Source organism: Orcinus orca, chromosome 20 (assembly GCF_937001465.1).
Source record: "Orcinus orca chromosome 20, mOrcOrc1.1, whole genome shotgun sequence".
NCBI lineage: Eukaryota > Metazoa > Chordata > Mammalia > Artiodactyla > Delphinidae > Orcinus > Orcinus orca.
This window is the reverse complement of record NC_064578.1, coordinates 56,571,666-56,597,161: the sequence shown is the minus strand read 5'-3', so window position 1 is coordinate 56,597,161 and position 25,496 is coordinate 56,571,666. Positions and strand designations below refer to the sequence as shown.

Sequence of the window (25,496 nt, the reverse complement as noted above, 5' to 3'; positions counted from 1 at the left end):
TTTAAAAATTTTTAGGTATTTTTATGTTACCAAAATTATTATTATTATTATTATTATTATTATTTTTTTTTTTTTTTTGTGGTATGCGGGCCTCTCACTGTTGTGGCCTCTCCCGTTGAGGAGCACAGGCTCCGGACGCGCAGGCTCAGCGGCCATGGCTCACGGGCCCAGCTGCTCCACGGCATGTGGGATCTTCCCGGACCGGGGCACAAACCCATGTCCCCTGCATTGGCAGGCGGACTCTCAACCACTGCGCCACCAGGGGAGCCCGCAAAATTATTTTTAAAGGTATTGAATACGGGCACTTATTGTATTTTATACCTTTCTGTGTAATTGAAAATCTCCTAACAAAAATTTTTTTTAAAAGGAGTCCTATGCTGCATTACAACACAGGACAATTCATTGGTCACACTCGGCCGAAAAGCATTCTTCATTCATAACTGAAAAATATTTTTCAGTGATCTCTTTTTCTGGAGCCGAACAAATCACAGTGAGATCAAAATAATCATAAGGAATTCTTTCAATAAATCTTATGCCCAAACTTTGTGAAATGATAACATCCATCCCCCTTGTCTAAGGACACAAGGGGTCTCAGATGACAATGGATAAAAGCAAGATGGAAAACTGTTCCACATGTTACCATTTGTGTAGAAAGGTGTACTATACAACTTTTTGGAATATTTATGTATATAAAAAATCCACATAAATATTTGCTTATATATGCATAGAGTGTTCTGGAAATATACCAGGAAACTGTTCGGGGTGGTTGCCTCCAGGGAGAGGAACTTGCTGGCTGTGGGGGAGGGGGAGGATGGGGTAAGATTTTTATTTTTCTTTTACTTTATAAATTGGGGACATATAGATTACATAAAATAATTTTTAAAAATAATTAATTTATTTTTGGCTGCGTTGGGTCTTTGTTGCTGCGTGTGGACTTTCTCTAGTTGCATCGAGCGGGGGCTACTCTTCATTGTGGTGCACAGGGTTCTCACTCCCGTGGCTTCTCGTTTCGGAGCACGGGCTCTAGGTGTGCAGGCTTCAGTAGTTGTGGCACGTGGGCTCAGTAGTTGTGGCTCATGGGCTCTAGAGGGCAGGCTCAGTAGTTGTGGCGCACGGGCTTAGTTGCCCCATGGCATGTAGAATCTTCCCAGACCAGGGCTCGGACCCATGTCCCCTGCATTGGCAGGTGGATTCTTAACCACTGCACCACCAGGGAAGTCCTATAAAATAATTTTGTAGAGGTCATGCCATGTGATTGACACTTGTCTTCCACCGAAACAGCAGATGGATTGCATTAGTGATTACCATGTTTCACTCTTCCCTGTAGCCACACCATTGGGTAGGCCCTTCCTAGGATATTCCTGGCTTGGCCATGGGGCCTGCTTTGGCCGATGGGATTAGAAACAAACTTGAAGCTGTGCCTGTGTGTCCCCACTCTCATAAATCCCTGCTCTGTCCATGAGAGCACACCCAGGCAAGATGTGAGTCGGCTGAGCCCTTCTGTACCAGCCAGCCCCCATCCAACCCACAGCTGACCACAGATGCATAACTGAGCCCTTCATGCATTACAGTGGGGTTTCAATGGCCATGCACCTGCTGTGAGCACACCAAGAGTGAGGGTGCTATGGCGCCCCCCCTTCACATGCCCCTTAAGAGTGGTGCTTCGGGGCTTCCCTGGTGGCGCAGTGGTTGAGAGTCCGCCTGCCAATGCAGGGGACGCGGGTTCGTGCCCCAGTCCGGGAAGATCCCACATGCCGCGGAGCGGCTGGGCCCGTGAGCCATGGCCGCTGAGCCTGCGCGTCCGGAGCCTGTGCTCTGCAACGGGAGAGGCCACAACAGTGAGAGGCCCACGTACCGCAAAAAAAAAAAAAAAAAAAAGAGTGGTGCTTCGCCCCTGTGGTGGGCTTGGGTTTCTTCCCCATACACCCCCAGTTGCACGCCTCTTGGGCTGGGAAGTGCAGGTTGGTAGCACAGACCCTCTGTGTCAGTCTCTCTCTGTTCTGCCTGCTGCTAACCAGCTGCTGTGCTCTCCTCCAAGCTTCTGAGGCTCCCTTTCTGTCCCAGCTGAAAGTGCTTTGAAGGGGCTTCCCAGGGTGCAGGAACCTTTCCTCTTTCACAGCTCCCTCCTAGGGGCACAGGTCCTGTCCTGCTTCCTCCGGTTTGTTTGTTGTTGTTTTTTTCCTTTCTTTCATCCTACCCTGCTACATGGTGATATTTCCTGCCCTTCTGGTGTCTGAGTTCTTCTGCCAGCATTCAGTAAGTTATGCTATGAGAACTGTTCCACATGGAGATGTACTTTTGATGTATTTGTGGAAGGAGGTGAGCTCCACGTCCTTCTATTCTCTTCTATTCTGCTATCTTGATTCACCTGCCTCCAGAGCTTTCTTTATCCCAGAAGTTGAGAACATTGTTGGCTCAGTGAATGACCTCACAAACAACAGCCAGGCATAATGCTATTATTACAGTCATCATCAAAAATTCTAAGGGCTACATGCTGTGTGATTCCACTTATGTGACACCCTATAATGTTATATAAGACAGGAAACAAAGCAGTGGTAGCCAGAGGCTGGGGACAGGAGGAGGAGACTGACTACAAAAGACGTAAGGGAATTCTTGGGTCCTCTACATCCTGGTTGTAGAGGTTACATGCCTGTATGAGTTTGTCAAAGTTAGAATTCTACACCCAAAATGAGTGCGTTTTACTGTACGAAGTTTAAAAAAATTTTTTTTTTATTGTAGTATAGTTTCTTTACAATGTTGTGTTCATTTCTGCTATACAGCAAAGTGAGTCAGTTATACATTTACGTATATCCCCTCTTTTTAAGATTTTCCCATATAGGTCATTACAGAGTATCGAGTAGGGTTCCCTGTGCTATAGAGTACGTCCTTATTAATTATCTGTTTTATATATAGTAGTGTGTATATGTCAATCCAAGTCTCCCAATTTATCCCCCTCTTTCCCCCGGTAACCATAAGTTTGTTTTCTACATCTGTAACTCTATTTCTGTTTTGTAGATAGCTTCATTTGTACCCCTTTTTTAGATTCCACATATAAGTGATATCATATGATATTTGTCTTTCTCTGTCTGACCTTACTTCACTCACTATGACAATCTCTAGGTCCATCCATGTTGCTGCAAATAGCATTATTTCATTTCTTTTTTATGGTTGAGTAATATTGCATTGTATATAGTACCACGTCTTCTTTCTTTCCTCTGTTGATGGACATTTAAGTTGCTTCCATGTCTTGGCTATTGTGAATAATGCTGCTATGAACATTGGGGTGCATGTCCTTTTGAATTATATTTTTTTCTGGATATTTGCTCAGGAGTGGGCTGCTGGATCATATGGTAACTCTATTTTTAGTTTTTTGAGGAACATCCATACTGTTCTCCTTAGTGGCTACATCAGTTTACATTCCCACCAACAGAGCAGAGGGTTCATTTCTGTCCACACCCTCTCCAGCATTTGTTATTTGTAGACTTTTAAATGATGGCCCCTGAATTGACTTCTTGCACCTGGCAAGTTGCTGCTATCTGGAGCTCAGCTTTCCTGGGCTCCTGCATTTACGGGAGTTCAGAAGCAGCCCCCACCCCAGTAAGCCCAGCATCTTAAGAATGACCATAGGGCTTCCCTGGTGGTGCAGTGGTTAAGAATCCACCTGCCAATGCAGGGGGCATGGGTTCGAGCCCTGGTCCGGGAAGATACCACATGCCACGGAGCAACTAAGCCTGTGCGCCACAACTACTGAGCCTGCACTCTAGAGCCCACAAGCCACAACTACTGAAGCCCGTGTGCCTAGAGCCTATGCTCCTCAACAAGAGAAGCCACTGCAATGAGGAGCCTGTGCACCACAACAAAGAGTAGGCCCCGCTCACCACTAGAGAAAGACCACGCACAGCAACGAAGACCCAACGCAGTCAAAAATAAATAAATAAATTTTAAAAAATACTTAAAAAAAAAAAAAAAAGGAATGGCCATAAAGCACTTTCTGAATATAGTGATGATTTCCCCGTGGCACGGATTCAAGGAAAGGCATTTGGCCCTGTCTCACGGAGCCTAATGATAGAGTAAGAGAGAAACTCAGTAATAAGAAAGCAAATTCAGCATCCCCAAGTTTTCCCAGGTCCTTCCTGTGTATCAGGCAAGATCATTTCTGGTCGTTCAATGTCATTTAGTCATCAGTTAGGACTTAATAGATTGCATTTGTCTACCCAGAAAACTATTGGAAAAGCAATAAGCTGCACAAATTAGCACATTGAATATGTAATTACTGATGTGTAAACCTATAAATAAATTCAACCCAGCTCAAAATTTTATTCCAACTTCTGAGGCCAAGCACTATTAAAACCCGTTCCTGAGGCCATTTTCTAGATTCTGATATGAATGTTGATAAATACTTTGGGGAGTCCTTCATCCATTTCCTAATCTCTTTTCTTATATCAACCTCTAGACCACTTGAGAATCAGACCTTTCTGTCTTTTCTTTCTTCCCTTCCTTCCTCCCCCCATTCTTCCTTTCTTCTTTTTAAATCAGTGAAGCCATAATATTGGTAAGCTAAAAGGGAAATTGGTTAACCTTCATCCATGGCTATCTCAGGCAAATGTGAATTAGTTGGTATGTTTTTTGTTTTAAGGTTTCTTAGCGGCTTAGAGTTTCAAAATCTCAAACTTCTCCCACAAGTCCTCTTTCCAATAACCAGGATACCAACTGTTCCTAATTAATATCAAACATTCTACTTAAGAGACCTGCCAAAATTGTGAATTAACCTGGCACTGTAGCTCATTCTTTGATATTTAGCAAGCACAGCCTGATAGCTACAAGCAAGTCTTTCACCTATGTTACAAAAATGGCTTGTGTTCTACTCCATGCCTTAAAGCAAAAATTTTAAGAAATAAGCCCTTTTTTCTTCTTGCTTTATACTATTCAGTTCCACTATGAACAAACATCATACATATTTCTTGGACTGGCACTTCTTGTCCTCTTTGAATTCGTCCAAAGCAAAAGCCATCTAGACCGCAGCTGATCAGCTGTTTTACAGTTGCTATGAAGGCATATTACTTCCATGGCACAAAATATGATTAGGAGCCTTACACTGCTTTGCTCCATTTCATCCAATAACCGTACTTTAATAATAATTCCACATTTTCTAAGGATCTTTTGCCTAAAACCCACTCAAGGCTACCAATTTCTATATTGGTAGGTTTCCTTGTTTGACAGCAAAAGAACTTAATCTAATTTTAAAATGAAAACAAGGGACTTCCCTGGTGGCACAGTGGTTAAGAATCCGCCTGCCAATGCAGGGGACATGGGTTTGATCCCTGGTCTGGGGAGATCCTACATGCCACGAAGCAACTAAGCCCATGTGCTACAACAACTGAGCCTGTGCTCTAGAGCCTGCGAGCCACAACTACTGAGCCCACACACCACAATTACTGAAGCCCGTATGCCCTAGAGTCCATGCACCACAACTACTGAGCCCATGTGCCGCCACTACTGAAGCCCTTGTGCCTAGAGCCTTTGCTCTGCAACAAGAGAAGCCACCGCAATGAGAAGCCCGCACACCGCAACAAAGAGTAGCCCCCGCTTGCTGCAACTAGAGAAAGCCCGTGCACAGCAACAAAGACCCAGCACAGCAAAAAATAAATTAAATAAGTAAATAAATAAATAAAATAAAATGAAAACAAAATGCTTGTGGGAAACAACCTACCAGAACATGAAACAAGTCAGCTCTAGCAAGCAGAGCAGCAGGAACTCAGGAGCCATCTTAAAATTGTGGCCAAAGGATGACTCATATTCAGCTTCCTCCTGAGTCCCAAGGAGAGAGTATATGACTGGATTAAAGTGAACTGTGTACAGCTGGCAATGCAAACAAAACCTCAGTGAATGACATCAGAACAGCCCAACCAACACAGCTGGGGGAAGGAGTCTGTATTTGTGTATGCATGGTTTCTATTTGTATTGTAGACAAAAACAACACATTTCATAATTTTAACTTTAAAAAGTTTATGTGTTTATAACTGTGCCATCATATTATATAGTTATGAAAATTACATTCTCAATAAACTACAAAGCATTGTTTTGTGAGCATAGACATCCACCTCATTCTTTCCAGTGACTGCTTAATAATCCACTGAACTGATTTTCCACAGTTAAGTAACAAATTTACTACTGCTGGACATTTAAACTGTTCCAAGTTTTTTACAATTCTGTAATGAATGTGCTTATGCATCTATATTTCTGTACCTGTGCTTTTCGAGAAGATAAATTCCTAGATGTAGAATTGCAGCAGTGATTAATTACATTTTAAATACTGACAGGTCACACCATATTGCCTTCTAAAATGGCTTTCCACCTATGTACCCTCCCAATGTAATATAAAAATATGGTTTCTCACATCTGCAACCGTACTGGATATTATCCATAAAATGTGTGCTGGTTTGTGTTGGTGATGAGGACTTTTAAATTTTCCATTTATTTGATCATTAGTGCAATTAAGATCTTCCTTTATTTGACTGTTTTAATTTCTTCATTTAAGATTTGCTGTTATACTGTGTATCTCATCTTATCAGACTTTGTCAGACTGTGTATCTTACCTTATCCTTGCTGCTTTCCAACAGCCCTTTTTTAAGGGCTATATGCTTCGTAATATATGGTTAAAATATATCTCAGTCTGGGGGCTTCCCTGGTGGCACAGTGGTTGAGAGTCCGCCTGCCGATGCAGGGCACACAGGTTTGTGCCCTGTTCTGGGAAGGTCCCACATGCCGCGGAGCGGCTAGGCCCGTGAGCCATGGCCGCTGAGCCTGCATGTCCGGAGCCTGTGCTCCGCAACGGGAGAGACCACAACAGTGAGAGGCCCGCATACCGCAAAAAAAAAAAAAAAAAAAAAAAAAAATATATATATATATATATATATATATATATATATATATATATATCTCAGTCTGTCATGTGCCTTTTAACTTTGAATACAGTGTCTTATACCATGGAAAAGTTTAAATTTTTTACATGGTCCTATCACTCTGTCTCTCTTCATGACTTCTGGACTCTGTGTCCTGCTTATCAAAGCCTTCCTGAACTCAAAGGGATAGAAATATTCTACATTCTCTTCTAGAATCTTAATATTGTTTCCTATTACATCTTTAATCATATTGAATGAACTTCTCTGTAAGGGGTGAAATGTGGATCTGACCTTATTTCCAGTTGGATAACTGTCAAGCACCATTTAAGTAATCCATCTCTCCCACTGACACATCAAAAATAATTACTTTTGCAATAAACTAAATTCATGGGTATATGATCTTTTTCAAAAATTTCCTTGTGATGCTTTCCTATTTACCATTCTACATGATTTTCAGAACAAAACTGTCAATGTAAAGATATCCTATAGGGATTGTGACTGGAATTGACTGTACAAACATGTTAACAATATTGAAACTTCCATCTGGAAACACAGATCTCCATTTATTCAGAACCTCTATTCTCCTTAACAGAGGTTAATAATTTCCTTCCTATATATAAAACCATGAGTAAATTCATCTATAATTTTTTTCTTCTGGATTTGATATTAGGGTTGAATTAGCCTCATGAAAGAAGTATTCCAAATACTGCAAAATAATCCATTTCATTATTTTTTCTACACTCTAGAACAGCTTAATTATGATTCCTTGAAGGTTTAGAATTAATCTGTTAACCCAGGTGTCTTAGAAGAGGGCTACACTATTCAAGTTCTGTTTCTTCCATTTTAAATATTAGGAATTTTTACTTTCTGCCTTGAATAAATATAGTCTTACATTCTTCCCAGTAAATTCTAGTTCTTTTGTTCCAGTCTTATCCAGAGTTCTAGAATTTCCTAAAACATATTCTATGTATCAGGTCACACTGAATTTCCTCACCAACAAAGGAACACAACCTTATTTTGTGGTGATCTCAAGCTTTAAACATACTACTCATGCTAACCCTCATCATATACATTGTTTCAGTTCCAAAATTGTTATGATCTCCAAGTACATATACTGCCTTCCAGAGTTCACTGTTTAAAAATAACTTTCAAGCAGACTCTGAAGGATACTGAGCTAACATTATGGAGCACTTAGTCTGGGTCAGACACTGTGCTGAGCACTTTGTATGCATCAAGTAGTTCAAAATTGCATAGCAAGGGTTTTAAGGGAGTCATAAAATTACATTTACATTTTGAAAATACCACTGTGGCAGTAGTGTGAAAAATGAACTTGAAGGGGACAAAAGAGGATGCAAGGAGACCAGTTATTAGACAATTGGAATAGTCCAGGTGAAATGACAGTGTTTTGGACTAGGGCAACGAGAATGGAAAGATGTGGATGAATTCCAAAAATATTCAGCAGACATATCAACAGGACTTGGTGACACAGAAGGTGAGGAAGAGCTGGGGGCCTGACATGACTCTACAGCATGAATTTTCTGATGATGAGCAAGGTGTGCACTTTGTCTGAAGACCTTTCTGCATTCCTTACATTCATAAGATCTCTCTCCAGTGTGGATTCTTCTATGTAGATTAAGGTGTCCAATCTGGCTGAAGGTTTTCCTACATTCCTTACACTGATATGGTTTTTCTCCACAGTGAATTCTCTGATGAATGGTAAGGGATTGCCGATGGCTAAAGGCTTTACCGCACATGCTACATTCATAAGGTTTCTCCCCCGTATGACATCTTTGATGACAAATGAGCAACGATTTTGTTCTGTATGCCTTCTCACACTTAACACATTCGTAGGGCCTTTGGCCAGTGTGAAGTCTCCGATGCTGAGAGCAGGATGAGCTATCACTAAAGGCCTTCCCACATTCAGTACATTTATAGGGTTTCTCTCCCGTGTGAACTCTCTGATGTTGAATAAGGCGGGTAGTCTGGCTGAAGGCTTTTCCACATTCAGTACATTCATAAGGTTTCTCTCCGGTATGAATTTTATGATGCTGTGCAAGATGTGCTCTCTGTTTGAAAGCTTTGCCACATTCCTTACATTCATAAGGTTTCTCTCCAGTATGAATTCTCTGATGAGTAGCCAGCTGTGAACTGATGCTAAAAGCTTTCCCACATTCTTTACATTTATAGGGTTTTTCGCCAGTATGAATCCTCAGGTGACTAGCAAGGTGTATGCTCTGCCTAAAGGCTTTCCCACATTCCCTGCATTCGTAAGGCTTCTCTCCAGAATGCACTCTTTGGTGCTGAGTGAGTGAGGCATGATGGCTAAAGGCTTTCCCACAGATATCACATTCGTATGGTTTCTCTCCTGTGTGAATTCTCTGATGGACAGTCAGGGATGAGCCATAGCTGAAGGTTTTTCCACACACATTACATCTGTAGGGTTTCTCTCCAGTATGAATTCTCCTATGCTGAATAAGTCCTATGTGATCACTGAAGGCTTTCCCACAGTCGATGCAATCAAAGGGTTTCTCCCCAGTGTGATAATACCTCCAGTGACGGATAAGGGATGTGTTCTGCCTAAAGGCTTTTCCACATTCAATACATACATAGGGTCTTTTGCCAGTGTGACATCTCTGATGTCGTGCAAAGGATGAGCCATCACTGAAGGCCTTTCCACATTCCTTACATTTATAGGGCTTCTCTCCAGTATGAATTCTCTGATGCTGGGCAAGGTGTGCAGGCTGGCTGAAGGCTTTTCTACACTCCTTACATTTATATGGTTTTTCTCCAGTATGAATTCTTTGATGTTGAATAAGGTGAACATTTTGGCTGAAGGCTTTCCTACATTCCTTACATTCAAACAGTTTCTCTCCAGTATGTATTCTGTGGTGCTGGGCAAGGTGTTGACTCTGGTTGAAGGCTTTCCCACATTCCTTACACTCATACGGTTTCTCTCCAGTATGAATTCTCTGATGAACAGTAAGGGATGAGCTCTGGGTGAAGGTCTTCTCACATTCATTACATTTAAAAAGTTTCTTTCCTACAAAGACTTTCTTGTGTTTTATTACCATGGAATTTTTAGAAAAGCTTTTTTTATCTGACTTGTGATTATAAATATTCTCTTCTATATTGTCCAATGAGACAAATTTCCCAGATTTGTTATATTTGTGGTCTATTTCCACTGTAAGTGTTTCTTTATGAGTGATTGTTTCTTGCCTGATAAATGTCTCTTGGCTTAACAACTGCCTCTCAAAAAGATCTTCACATTTCCAATCTTCTCCAAAAGTGGGACACTCAAGTCCATAGCTTATAATTCTCCCCATTAATACATCATCACACACAAATTGCTTCAGGGGTAATTCTTGTGTCTCATATACAGATTCCCAATCTGAAAGATTCAAAAAAGCAAATGTTTCCTTTATCATGGGCTATAACAAAGGAAACATTTAACACAGAAAAGGTGAATTGAAATAATGAATCCCACAAAATGTATGATACACAGGCGTGTCAACTGAACAAATATGCAAGCAGACCCTAGAGAATGAGACCTCATAGAGGAACATGGAAAAGGTGATTTAGAAAATTAAATGTAGGATAACAAAGTCCTGAAGTAGTAATGCAATGGTAATAATATGTTATGCCTATATTAACATAACAGAATATAAATGAAACTTCCTCTATTCTTTCCCACTTCTGAGAGACTTGCATATATAGTTAGGCTAACTTTGTTTAAAAACCAATATCATCACATAACTACTGCCACTCAAAAATCTCTGTAGATTCCCAGAAATCACAAATACTTTGTGCTTTGTGACTTCCCTTGGGATTTAGGTAAAATCTTAAAGTCATCTCTTCATAATCAGAAAATAGTGTCCCTATGAACCATTTCCATGTGTCTTAATACAGTAAACTCTCTTCACTTCTCATAGATCCCTGAACTTCAGGCTGCATATTAAGGGATTTTTCCATTCACCTTCTCACTTTCACCAGGAAAAGTGGAAAGTAGGAAAAGTGTCACATCTTAATAGGGTTTTGCCATGTGTCTTTTTGTAGAAACAAGTCTTACAGCAATATGTGGGTTGGTATCACTATTATTAATCACGTTCTTATTTCCTGCCACATAAGTACCTGTCTTGCCTTGTGAGCTAGAATATAAGCTTTGGGGAAGGACTAGATGAGCCTTACACACTACTACTAAGTCACTTAACATGCATCACAGAAACTCAGGCATATATAAGAAATTCTCGATAAATCTATAAAGAAGAAATTTGTATTGAAGAGGTGACACTAAGAGAAAAATTTAGGGGAGAGGTGATATCAAGAAAGGGCAAAGGAGAAAGTGCTTTCCTTTCCCATCTTGTCCATAGCAAATTATGGACTAATCCAATGCTCCCTAAATAGTTTTCTATTACATGTCAAGCATTAGGAACACTAGAGTAGTTAGACAGTTGTTCTTGAGAAGTACAGAAAGTGATTAGGAAGACAAGGCCAACAAAGGAAGTAATCTGAGAAGAAGAAAATATGGAATATCAAATGCGAACCCATGTGGTAAAAAAGTAAAATTGGTATAAAAGTTCAGAGATGGGAGGGATCAAATCTACCAGAGAAGTTAAGAAAGACTCTGAGGTGTTAACAAGCTTCCTACCCCAGGTCATCTGTGGTATCAGAAACACCCAAGCTTCAAGAATTCTAGAACTGAGGCCATAAGAGTTCAGTGAACCAATCACCTACAGTTTTTCTTACATAGATGGGCTGAGGGGAGCAATACTAGAAAGAGAAAAACAGAAACCTGACGGCATCATCTACTCCTCCCTCAAATTCTTTCTTGTCTGTGAAGGCTGCTTTCATCTCCAGCCTCCCATGAAGAGTCATGGTTGTCCCTTATCTTTTGGGCTTTTCTCAACACAGATGCTGAGATATCTTAGTCACTGAATTATACTTACATCTATACTGTGACTCAACGTCCCAGCAGATTTACAGGCTTCTTTATTCCCTTTCCCTCATCCTCTATCTATTCTTCACATGGCCAACTATTACCTCTTATCAGGAAAGTTCCTCTTTCTCTTTTCCTGTTTAAGGCAGATGGTAGATTCCTACATAACCAAAGTATAAAGTGTGTCTAAGCACAGCTTATTTCCCTCCTAATATTTGGGTATTTGGAGGATCCTAGAAGTCTAGGGTCCAAATCATCTCCAAATGTAAAGATCAAATACTGTTATAGAAGTGAAAGGAGAATTTCATAAAGGCATAATTATCACATGTGATCCCAATATTCCCTTGTGTTTGTGAATTTTTGGTTCATTGGGGGAGGCAGAAAATAAGCATGTACACCAGAAAAAAGTTAATTATAGGCTCTCCTAAGTGTTACAAAGAAAATAAACAGTGGCTTAGTAGAGAGTAATTGGGTTGGAAAAGGGAAAAGTTCACTATACAATGTGGTTAGGGATGGCCTCCAGTGAGATGATTTTTGAGCTCTGGCCTGATAGCCAAGCATGGACAGAGAGCTGACAGAGGAGTCTTCTAGGCAGAGAAAATAGGGAATTCAAAAGCCTGAGTCAGTAAAGAGCTTGGTGAGTTCAGAAAAGGTGACCAGTGGGCTAGAGCAGTGCTTTTCAACTGTATGTCAGGCACTCATTGATAATGACATTTGTAAGACACATGGCACTGCTTATGATCCAGAGGCAACCAGACTTGGAACTCAGACTGCTGCTAGCCCCATGTGGTCTTCCAAGGCTTAGAGACTCAGGATCTTGGCATACCTGTAACAAACTTGGAACATACCTGTATACCTTGCATAGTTTAGAAAACTCTGGGCTAAAGTATAGTGAAAAAACTAAAAAGTGATAGACGATAGGGTTGGAGAAGTAGGAAGGAGCTGGTTACATAGGGGCTGGTAGGGTTTGGATTTTTTCTATTTGCAACAGGGAAGCAAAAAAAGATTTAAGCAGCAGGGTATGTTATGATTTTAGGTAGCATCTAATTTTAGAGTTAAGCAAAGATGTAAGAAGAAGAGAAGCTTATATAAGTCTGTATATAGAAAAGAAAAGAGGATGAGAAGGAGCTGGATAAAGATTTTTGCAAAATGAGTTATTAGAAGAGAGTCAAGTAGAAGAGAAGATATTTGGGGAGCCCATGCTAAGTAGTCAAGTTTCAGTTTTTTCCCAGGCTTGAGTCAAGGCGTGACTCAAGGCGTGAGATGTTTCTAAGAGCATAAGAAAGCAGGAAGTATCACCTTGAAAAATGGGTGAGCCATTACCTAGAAAGAATTCCCCTATCTGGTTCTTCCACACTCACCTGGGAATGGGGTTCTTCTCATCTCACTCTTCATCTCCCAAGGCTCTTTCCCTTGCTCCAATAAGGAGATGACATATGGCTTAGAGACACAAAGTCCTGCATACAAAAATCGATATGAAAATTGGCCATGTTTTGGGCATTTCAGCTGGTTCCTTAATTCTGATGGAATGACATTACAGGAATGAATAGATCAAGGGGTGACAGACTATATAAAGCTTTTGGCATAGTTTAGTGGGACTGCCAACAGTCAATTCTATAAAAGTTAAACCATTTTCTAAGGGGCCGGGGCAGAAATTCAGCCCAGCATTTTCGGAGGATCATCAGACAGCAGTAAGTGAGGTAATACAAAGGGCCCCTAGAGGACAGGGTGTTCGACCCCTGGTCCGGGAACTAAGATCCCACATGCTGCAGGGCAACTAAGCCCGCTCGCCACAACTACTGAGCTTGTGCACCTCAACTAGAGAGGCTGCATGCCCATGTGCTCTGGAACCCACGTGCCACAACTACAGGGCCCACACACCCTGGAGCCTGCATGGCACAACTAGAGAGAGAAAACCCGCAAGCCACAACTAGAGTGAAGCCCGTGCACCGCAATGAAGAGCCCACACCCCTCAAAGAAGATCCCACATGCTGCAACTAAGACCCGATGCAGCCAAAAATAAACAAATAATAAATCTTAAAAAAAAAAAAGGGGGGGCCCCTAGAGAGAGTTTGGAGTTTGAGTCAGGTCAACTGCCTGATTAAAAAAAAAAAAATCAATATTCTTCAGAAGAATATAACAGAATCCAGAGTTTCCACAATGCATTATTTACAGTGTCCAGGATAAAATCCAAAATTACTACATAAAAGGAAGAAAAAATGAATCAGACTCAGAAAAACAATTAATGGAGACCTAACCTGTGATAACACAGGACTGGTAACATAGAATCAGTAGACTAGGCTTTTAAAACAGTTAAAATATCTATATTCAAGAATGTAAAGGAAAATATGCTTGTAATTTCTCAGCAGCGAAATAGAAATCATAAAAAAGAACCAGTAAAAAGTCTAGAATTGAAAAATACAGTATCTGAAATACAAAAATTCTCCAGATGGGCTTAACAAGACATTGAAAAAGACATGGAAGGAATCAGTGAACTTGAAGACACAACAATAGAAATTATCTAATAAATCAATAGAAAAAATTAGTTGAAGAAATAATGGCCAAAAATTTCTCAAATTTGGTGAAAGACATATTTAGTTTCAAGAAGTTCAGTGAACCACAAGCAGGTTAAAAGGGGCCTCTAGGCTGAAGCCCGCGCACCTAGAGCCCGTGCTCTGCAACAAAAGAAACTGTCACAGTGAGAAGACCGGGCACTGCAACGAAGAGTAACCCCCGCTCGCCGCAGCTAGAGAAAGCCCAAGCACATCAACAAAGATCCAATGCCGCCAAAGATAAACAATAAATAAAGAAATAAATGTAAAAACAAAAAAAGGGGGCCTCTGGAATTTTGCTGGGTGATCCAGTGGTTAAGACTCTGCCCTCCCAATGCAAGGGATGTGGGTTCAATCCCCGGTTGGGGAACTAGAATCCCTCATGCCATGCAGCACAGCCAAAAAAATAGTAATATAATAAAAAATAAATATAAAACACCCTCCTAGGGAAAAATGAGGAAAAAAAAAGGGGGGGAGCTCTAGACAACAGAAAGCTAATCCAACCAATGGTGGGCCCCAGGGCTGAGAAGGGTCCATTTTAGTTTCCCTAAGAATATCTGAAGCAATTTTCATAGTTTGTGCCTCGCTAGTTCATTTATTGCAAGTTAATAAAAATATACAGATTTTAAAGCAATATTCTGAATTTTTAACAATCCAGCTGTACTCTTTGTGAACTTTGTTATGGTGGTAACAATACCATAGGACAGAGGAAACAAGGCAGCACAGGAGACCAGTGAGAGTCACATCACATCCTGTTCCCAACTAACTAAAGGGCACACTCATGAAATATCTGATACACACCAAATTCACTTATTAAATCTGAAATTTTCATCAGTTCCTGAATACCCTCTTTATTTCCCAGATTCGATTCTGACCTACACACAGTAAAAAAAAAAAAAAAAAAAGTTTTAATAATTAAACAAAAACCAAAACCTAAAGAGTCCCTAAGGGTAATTCTGAACTATGAGAGGGGAAAAAATCCTCACCCACTGATACCAGGCTCTGATAGTTCTCCAACATCATACTCCTATATAAACTCCTCTGAGCAGGGTTCAGCCATTCCCATTCCTCCTGGGAAAAGTCTATTGCTACATCCTTGAATGTCACCAAGTCCTGAAATGACACAAAGACATTCTTGATCAACCAATGCTCATGTCCACACGTGACTTCGAGTTGAAGTGTTAAGCTGTCCCTACTTTATGTGAGAAATAGCCCTTAGAGAGAAAAAAAAACTTAAACATATAATATTAAACGCTAACCTAAAATAGTACTTATTGAACTAAAATGCTAACCTAAAATGCTAAACTGCATTGTATATGATGGTGCTAATCCATTTCTCAGCATGGGGAAATATGGACAGGTGGCCACAGGGCAGTAAACAAGGGCTTCAAGTAAGGACGTATACCTGTGGTTGAACCTTCCAAAACAGCAACAAAAGAATATCTAAGTTGATATTTTGTAAATTGTACTCTATGGGATCCTAGTGTTTCAGGGGAAAGAGGCATTGAACTGACATGGCTGTGGTTTTTTTCTTACATAATAAAAATATGTATCTAGAATGCAATTTTTTTGTGCTGTACCATTAAGAATTAATTAGCATGCCAGGCCATACCACAGTGACCTGGATAGCAATATGAGAAATCACCCAGCATAAGACTACAACACGGGCTTTCCTGGTGGCGCAGTGGTTGAGAGTCCGCCTGCCGATGCAGGGGACACGGGTTCTTGCCCCAGTCCGGGAAGATCCCACATGCCGCAGAGCGGTTGGGCCCGTGAGCCATGGCCGCTGAGCCTGCGCGTCCGGAGCCTGTGCTCCGTAACGGGAGAGGCCACAACAGTGAGAGGCCCATGTACCACACACACAAAAAAAGACTACAACACATCTAACTTGTGTGCTGAATTTGAGTATAACAAACCAATATATACTTAGACAATATCAAAATGAAATAATTATAATTTTTAGTTTCATAAAGACTTAATGTCCAGTTACCATCACCATCAGGTTGAGATAAATTTTTTTTCTTTTTTTTTAAATTGAGGCATAGTTGATGTACAATAAGTTTCAGGTGTACAACATAGTGATTCACAATTTTTAAAGGTTATACTCCATTTGTAGTTATTATAAAATAGTGGCTATATTTCCCTGTGTTGTACAATATACCCTTGTGGCTTATTTATTTTACACATAATAGTTTGTGTCTCCTAATTCCATACCTCTATCTTGCCCCTCCCCCCAGTAGCCACTAGTTTGTTCTCTATATCTGTGAGGGTTGTGACAAATTTTTTTAAGTATTATGGGCATTTTCATCTTCACATTTATTTCCACTGAAAATAAAAATCTTTGTAATGCTGTGTTGTCATTTGCAGCAACATGGATGGAACTAGAGGGTATTATGCTAAGTGAAATATGTCAAAGAAAGACAAATACTGTATGATCTCACTTATATGTGGAATCTAAAAAACAAAACAGAAACAGACTTTGTATAGATGTAGAGAGCAAACTGGTAGTTGCTAGAGAAGAGGGGAGTACAGTATGGAAAAGTGGAACAAAAAAGAGTAACCTTACAGTGCAGAAACCTGACAAATACTACCTCAACCAGGTAATCAAGGTATAGTAATAACTCATGTTGATAGTATGAACCCTTGATATATGATGAAAATGGAACTCTGTGATCTTCCTTCTAAAAACACATTACTCCAGTCTAACCAGGAAAAAAACATCAGGTTTGAGAGATGTTCTGAAAAATACCAGAGAACCTCTCAAAACTGACAAGGTCATCAAAAAGAAGGAAGGTATGAGAAACTGTCACAGACAAGGAGACAAAACTACCTAGAAGATAGAACTACTAAATGTAATGTGGTATCCTGGATAGGATCCTGGAACAGAAAAAGGATATTAAGGAAAAACTAAGGAAATCTGAACAAAGAATGGACTTTACTTAATAATAATGTATCAATATTGGTTCATTAATTTTAACAAATGTCCCATACTAATGTAAGATGTTAGAAACAGGGGAAGCTGAGTGTGATGCATAAGGATCCTCCCTGCTATCAGCAAATTTTCTATTATTAAAAACAGTTTATTTTAAAAAATCTATTTTTAAAAAGTAAATCCTATAGGGAGTTCCCTGCTTGCCTAATGGTTAGGATTCCAGGTTTTCACTGCATGGCCTGGGTTCAATCGCTGGTCGAGGAACTGAGATCCCGCAAGCCACACAGCGCAGCCAAAAAAAAAAGTAAACCCTATCAAAAGGAAGACATCAAAGCTTTAAATTATCTCTAAGATTTTTAAATATACAAAGTCCAGCACTTAACTCAAAATAATGAGGCACATAAGACAAAATTAAGAGGAAAAAAATCAGAAAATAAAAACTCACAGAGGGACTTCCCTGGTGGTGCAGTGGTTAAGAGTCTGCCTGCCAATGCAGGGGACATGGGTTCAAGCTCTGATCTGGGAAGATCCCACATGCCGTGAAGCAACTAAGCCCATGCACCACAACTACTGAGCCTGCACTCTAGAGCCCGTGAGCCACAACTACTGAGCCCACACGCCTAGAGCCCGTGCTCCACAACAAAGAGAAGCCACCGCAATGAGAAGCCCATGCACTGCAACAAAGAGTAGCCCCTGCTCGCCACAACTAGAGAAAGCCTGCACACAGCAACGAAGACCCAATGCAGCCAAAAATAAATAAATTAAATAAATAAATAAATAAAATGAAGTGGGAAGAAGAGGGGGCTCTATGCCTCATCACACTCAGTTTTATTTACCCATTAGGCAGTCTGAGTTAAGGACAGTGCTCTCTGGGAGAAGTGGGAACCAGGCCCTTAGATAAGACTGTTAATCAGGGAATTTTCAAAAGGAAAGCAGCTTTACAAATTCCTAAACAGTAAGACTGCTTTTCAAGAAGGAGAAATGAAATAACTAACCTGAGGTATGGCTTTCACTAGTTCAACTGTCATTTTTGCCTCCTTTTCCTGGCTTTTCTCTTGGGGAACAGCACTGTCCTGGAAGGGTAAGGCTGAAGGGAGAAAAAGGAGGGTGAAAAGATGAGGCCTTTGCACTCCCAGAATCACCAGCCTAAAAACTCCATCTTCTCCTTCTTCCTCCCAGCCTTCTTTGCTTCCACTGCCCACATAACTGGGAGATTATGGGCAACCGATGGCAGTTGAGATGTATAACTTATAACTCTGTTTCTCTTATGCTCAAGGTCCTAAATTTAATCTTTTTTCTAAAAGTTGCTTTCCCATTCTTTGGTCTTATTATGAATAAAAATAATGAGACGTGCTAGGTACTCTGCATAGATTATCTTCTCTCACCTTATTTTTAAAATGATCCCATGAAATAGCTGTTTCCTCTATTTTATATTTTGTAGGTAAAGGTGTACTCTTTCCCTTCCTGCGTCCCTGCTTCATGCTTTGATACAGTCTTCAGTTTGAAAATCTGACTCCTAAATGCCACCAGAGGCCAGGGTTATCCACCTTCTCCTGCCAAACCCCCAGGGGCTTTGCTTTCCTCTCACCCTGGGACAGTGGATCCTTTAGCACCCAATTCTGCCACCTTCACTCTCATCTCTGTCTTCAACCCCTCGGTTTCCCCTCCTTTTTGTCACCCAGAACTGAGGGTGTCTCCTGCTTCAGTCAGGAGCTCCAGTCACCCCACCTCTTGCTTCTCACTGGAACTCTTGGACTGGGAGCAGGGAATTCTACTCCAGGATCCTTATCCTGGCAACACACAATTCCATAAAGCAACACACACAAAGAAGCCAAAGCTATCAACCTTCCAAGTAGTCTCCCCACACACACCACAGTCACACAGGGCCAGTTACAACCATACAGGGTAACACACAGACACTGACACAAGACCTCACATACCTCCTGATTACACAGAGGACACAATCGCAAGCACCCAACGGAAGGCACATCATATGCAGTCACATATATCACAGTCTCAGAGAGGCCATGGGTACAAACACACATGGTGATACACAAACATCACACATATACCCCCAATCTTATTCTCTCACACACACCCATGGCTCACTGCCCCTCATCTCTGTCTCACTCACACCCACACTCTCCGCAACCTCACAGAAGCTATATTTGCAAGCCTTGTGACAATCCATGGTTCACAGTCTCTCTCCTACTCACTTTGGTGTCACACACATCACTAGTTTTCCTCTCTCTCTCTCTCACACACACATCCTTAATGATCTCTGTTTCAGAGACACACGGAATTCTCACACACATAGATACACAAACACTGCAATTGCTACCTCTCTCACACACACACAATACACACTGGGGTCTCCCTCACACTCGGACACACACGGACTGTCATAACCTCACACGCTCACACCAACATGCTTTCGGTCTCTCTCACACACACACCCGCCCCCACGATCTCTCCCTCTCAGCCTCCCTGGGGCCCCACACACTTGTTGACCTCTCACACTCGGGCACACCCGTTTCCCTCACACACACCAACATGCTTTCGGTCTCTCACACTCACAGTCAGGTCTCTCTCTCTCTCACACACACACACACGCTCTCAATACGATCTCTCCCTCTCAGTCTCTCCCGGGGCCCCACACCTGCTGACCTCTTACACACAGGCACATCCGTTTCTCTCACACCCACACCAACACACCCCGCTCGCACTCTCTCTGTATTTTTCACAGTCCAGTCTTGCCTCTCACACACACGCCGCTCCAGCCGCCCCACAGCCCAGAGCCCGGTTCGAGCCGCGGCCTCGGCGCACCTGCGCGGGCCTCTGGGAAATGTAGTCGGTCCGGGAGAGACGGCGCAGCGGCGCTCAGGCCAGGGCTTCACGGCCAGGTCCGAGCCGCTGGCCTCGCTTGCCCTGACCCGCCCCGCCCCGCCCTCGGGCTTGGACACCCGACCACCCAAAACAACCCAGAGGCCTCCCCCCGGAAGCCAGCCGCACTCACCCGAAGGACTTCGGAGCCGACGCCCGGGAACCGAGTGCGCAGGCGCCGAATCTCCCAGGTGGGCGGAATAAGGGGAGGGGTTAGACTCGAGAGGCGTGGAACGGGGCGGGGTTTAACGGAGAGGGGCGTGTTCTTAGGCTGTAGAGAATGGGAGGCGGAACCTTAGCGTCAGAGCGGGGGTGCCTGCGCAGGTATGTGACTACGCTCGAGGGTCTTGGCCCAGGGTTTCAGCAGAAAGACTACGATCGGGGGTTGGGGCCCAGGGTTTCGGGGCGCGTGGCGTGGCTGGGTGCGAGTGTGCGCAGGCCCATAGAATGCGCACTTGTCCCTCCCGCGCCTGGAGACCAGAAATGTCCCTAGTTACGGGGTCTAAGCCAGGTGCGGCGGAGCCCCTGGTGTGCTCCTGTGTGTACCTGTGATTTGACGCTGTCTGTGTCCGTGTGACCGCCGTGTCGCTCCGAGTGCGGCCCTCTGAGCCTGTCTGCGGGAACGTGATTTTCTTTCTGTGCTAAGTTTTATGGCAGCAAGATCAGCGAGGGAACCCCGAATAGGCTCTATCACCTCTGTGATAACAGCAAATTATTACACTTCTCACCTGCAAAATGGGAATGTCGTTATTATCACTGTTCAGAAGTAGTGAATATGAGACGCACGTCTTTGGACCAGATCACTGGAATTGAACCCCATTCTGCCCCTGACCAGAGTGTAAATGGTCCGTCGTATGGGAGACTAAGAAAACGGTAAATTAGTAGCTGCTTTGGAAGTTGGAGTAAATAAGGAAAAGCCGTTCAGAGGGATATAGCAGAGGAAAAAAACCCCACAAAATCCCCCGACCTCTCAGATCTTACTTTCAAGTGAATAGAAACAGACCACCAAAGAATGAGTAAAATAAATAGTATATCGAATGTTGAAAAGGCTGTGGAGAAAACAGGGAAGAGGAATAGAGAGTAGAGGAAATTAGAATATTTATTGTCAAAAAATGAGTAGTCAGGGCATTGCAAACTTTAACCATCATTCAAACTTTCATCCTGAATTTCAACATCGGCTCATTTGGGGAAGGGGGCGGCGGGAGATTCTTTACGTTGAATCTACTGTTATATTCTACCATTTCGTATTCACCTTGTTTGTAGTAACACTTTTATGTAGTCTTTCGGTTTGTATTTTCTCATTTTTCTATTTGAACTCAGAGACGCCTTAAGTATTACCCTCCACCAATTCTGCCGTGGATATCCAAAATATTCTAAGACAATTTACTGAATAAATAGTCTTATTTTCCTGCTGATTTGAAATGTCCAAATCTGTTGTATCGTAAATCTCTATACGTGAATCCAATCCATCTATTTATGGACTCGGTGTCTGTTTCAACCCTCACACCCCACTCTTCTCTACGGAACAACTATCACATTGTTTTAATAGTGGGAACTTTATACTTCTGTGTTTGATAGTGGGTACCACATTTCCTACGTAAGCGTTCACCATTTGCAAAGTTGTGGTATTTATTCTCGTGGATTCCTCCTTTGTGTGGATTTTAAAATTGTCTTGGAAAATCTCCTAATAAATACTATTGGTACGTGGATTGGAATTTTAGTGAATTTATAGATTAATTGGTGGGGGAACAGACATCTTTGAAATTAATAATTTTTCCTTTCAGGAATATAACGTTCCATTTACCATGTTGTTTTCATTCTCCTTTATTAATATTTTATAGGTATATATTTCATTCCAGTCTAGTATTTTTTTCATACTAAATCTATTCCTAAGGTTTATATTGGCTTCATCACCATTGGGAAGGATTTTTTGTTTTGTTTTATTCTGATTACATTTTTAACTGGTTACTTGGGTAAGATTGTTTCTTCCTCTGTTCTAGATCAGACCGGGTTTTTAATCCGCTTGTCAGTTCCATTATTTTGTTTGTTGAATCTCTTGAATGTCTAAGCTGTACAACCATATAACAATTTTTTTTTCTTTTTCTATCCAACATTTACCTCTTATTTCTAGATTTAGTGTGTTGGCAAGTTTCTCTGATATAATACTCGTCATGGTAATTATGGGTCTCTTTGTATTGTTCCTGTCTTGACCACAAATACTATCAATATTTACCATTAAAAATCAGGCTTCCTGGGCTTCCCTGGTGGCGCAGTGGTTGGGAGTCTGCCTGCCGGTGCGGGGGGCGCGGGTTCGTGCCCCGGTCCGGGATGATCCCGCGTGCCATGGAGCAGCTGGGCCCGTGAGCCATGGACGCTGGGCCTGCGAGCCATGGCCGCCTGGCCTGCGCGTCCAGAGCCTGTGCTCCGCAACGGGAGAGGCCACAGCAGTGAGAGGCCCGCGTACGCAAAAAAAATAAATAAATAAAAATAATAATAATATTGTTAGGCTTTTGAATCAAACTAAGAGATTTTATTCCATTTTGAAATTGCAGACAGTTTTCTCTGGTTTGGATGAAATTTATTTGTTGGAACCTACGGAGATGATCATTTCTTCTTTAAATTATTCATTTTCTGAGCTGTGTTAATAATGTGAGCAATCATTTATTCCTGGGATGTGCCTTTTTTAGTTATGGTGGGTTACTCTTCAATGAAGTTGGTAGATTAAATTTGTTAACACTGCATTTGGAAGTTCTGCATCTATATTGATAAATAATATTGGTCTATAGTTTTCTTGTTCGATGCCATCCCTGTTGGGTTTTTATGGGTACATTTATGTATGTATGTGATAATATTTACAAAAGTGTCTGGAATCATTCAGACCGAAGTTATTTTTAGTTACTTCTTGGGAAGAATCTTCAAACGGTAAAGACTTATCCAAAGGAAATTTTGCTCCATTTATTGTATATTAGTATATTATTATATAGCATATTATAGTTCTCCACTGGGGCGATATCATCCCCAAGGGGGCAAAAAATGATTTTTTTAAAAAATTGATTCTTGGTGGGGGAAAAATATTCCTTTATTCTTTAAAAGAAACAGACATACATAAACATATATATAAACATATACAGTACTTCTGTGGTATTAAAATTTCATGGAGGTGGGAATGATTAGAAAAAGAAAAGTCTAAAAAAGGTTTCTTGGGAGGACAATACTGAAAAACAGTTTGAGAAGACAGTGATCTCTCTCTATATATTTTGCTCTTTCATAAAGTAATATGTTCTTGCTTTATTTGAATCACTAGAAAATTAAAATTATTGAGTAAGAAAATATCAAAATTAAACTAACCCTCTGGTCAGGTGATTCAGATTTACAGCCAAGTTTGGAATTCACTGTCATCAGAGATGCATAAGACTCCTGGATCTAGGATTGGGCAGATTGTTGGGAAAACAGGCAGAAACATAAAAGGCATTGTAGTTCTTTGATATAATACTTTGGGTGTGGGGCCCTTAGGAGAACTCTGGTAGAACTATGATTATCTTAGAGAAGGAAACCGGTGATGAGATACACAGGCGAGAGTAGGAGTTTTCCACCCAACACTGCGTTTGGTGGACTCAGAATTTAGAATATCCATGTTGTTGACGTCATCAAAGTGAGCCTTGGCAGTTGGGAGACAGAGGTTCCTAATGAAAACGGTATGGCATCCTAGAAGAAAAGAAAAGAAGAAAAAAAAAAAGAAGGCATCAGTTTAAAAAAAAAAAAATCACCGTGGGAAATGCTGTTTCGCAGTACGGCAGCGCCACCTTCCAGACAGAGGCCCCAGGTGCAACGGCTCTATGTCCTGGAAGCTGAGATTTCTCTCTTGGAGGCCTTGTGAGTCTCCCCTTGACATCCGCATGCCTGAGCAAGTCGACGAATGATTAGCAAGCAAAGGACCCCACTGGCTTCGCTGGCCAAATGAACATAGTATATTCAGGGGTGTAGCCGACACGGCCCTGGCGTCATCTCAGTTTTACACGAAGGGGTGACAGCCACCCTTTCTGGGAAATTCTATCCCTATCTCTGCCTCCTAAAGATGCACTAGCTCTAGGGGCCTTTTTTCACAGAGGTTCCTCTGAGACTCCTGGGCCCGATTTGTTGATATTTCGGCCAACAAGAAGGCTGATGGTACCTGCTGATGGTGGCAGCTCTCCAGACCGATGACAACCTCAAAGAGGAAGAATAAAGGTCAGGTAGCAGAACAGGTCAAATGAAAAGCCATCAGCCTGCCTTAGACAACACTCTAAGGACCAGGCCTCACAAAACACTAAGAATCTAGAGGAGCAACGGCCTACTTTCTACCCAAACAGGAGAGAGAAGAAAGGGCAACTGATTTTATTAGTAATTGTTACATACTTTACTTAAAAAAAATTTTTTTTGGAGTATAGTTGATTTACAATGTTGTATTAGTTTCTGGTGTACAGCAAAGTGATTCATATATATATATATATATATATTATGTATACATGTATTCTTTTTCATATTCTTTTACATTATGGTTTATTAAAGAATATTGAATATAGTTCCCTGTGCTATACAGTAGGAACTTGTTGTAATTTTTACATACTTTAAAAATCACAGCAGTTGGCTAAGACAGGGAGAAATAGGTCATACTAGTTGTCTCACATTTTAAGAGATACGATATGCAAATTGATGCAAAACAAAGCTTACGACTGTTAAAATAATCCTGGGATCTTAGATAAGGAATTTCCCCTCCCTAAGAACCAGAAAATATATTTCATATAAAACAATAGTTCCTGGGGACCTCCCTGGTGGCACAGTGGATAAGAGTCCACGCTCCCAATACAGGGGGCCCTGGTTCGATCCTGGGTCAGGGAACTAGATCCCACATGCATGCTACAACTAGGAGTTCACATGACGCAACTAAGGAGCCCGCGTGCCGCAACTAAGACCCAGTGCAACCTAATAAATAAATGTTTTTTTAAAATTATCATTTATTAAAAATACCAACAATATTTCCTATAAAATCTCTACTGAGATTGTGTCCAGTGCAGATGGGGGTCCCACTTAATACTTCAGGAAGATGAGATATTCATGGTTATATTTTATTATTTTTTTTAAGATTTTTTTTTTGATTTGGACCATTTTTAAAGTCTTTATTGAATTTGTTATAATATTGTTTCTGTTTTATGTTTTAGTTTTTTGGCCACGAGGCATGTGGGAGCTTAGCTCCCCAACCAGGGATCAGACCCGCACCCCCTGCATTGGAAGGCAAAGTCTTAACACTGGACTTC

At 41.4% G+C, this 25,496-nt stretch overlaps 1 protein-coding gene across 2 annotated transcripts in view; it reads right to left on the bottom strand.

Annotated features, from left to right (window-relative positions):
• Nucleotides 1-277: 277 nt before the first annotated feature.
• Nucleotides 278-25,496, bottom strand: part of LOC101288707 (zinc finger protein 582) — a 55,691-nt gene continuing 30,472 nt past the window's right edge. Inside the window, exons 1-5 of one of the 2 annotated variants that reach the window (XM_033411992.2) lie at nucleotides 18,998-19,138; nucleotides 18,315-18,406; nucleotides 15,374-15,500; nucleotides 13,197-13,292; nucleotides 278-10,290 (exon numbers count right to left, since the gene is read on the bottom strand). In XM_033411992.2, coding sequence (XP_033267883.1) covers nucleotides 8,270-10,290; nucleotides 13,197-13,292; nucleotides 15,374-15,500; nucleotides 18,315-18,347 — 2,277 coding nt within the window. In that variant the 5' untranslated portion in view covers nucleotides 18,348-18,406; nucleotides 18,998-19,138 and the 3' untranslated portion in view covers nucleotides 278-8,269. Of the gene's footprint in view, nucleotides 10,331-13,196; nucleotides 13,293-15,373; nucleotides 15,501-18,314; nucleotides 18,407-18,997 lie in introns of those variants that run through there. The other variant, XM_049703251.1, reaches the window with a different exon arrangement.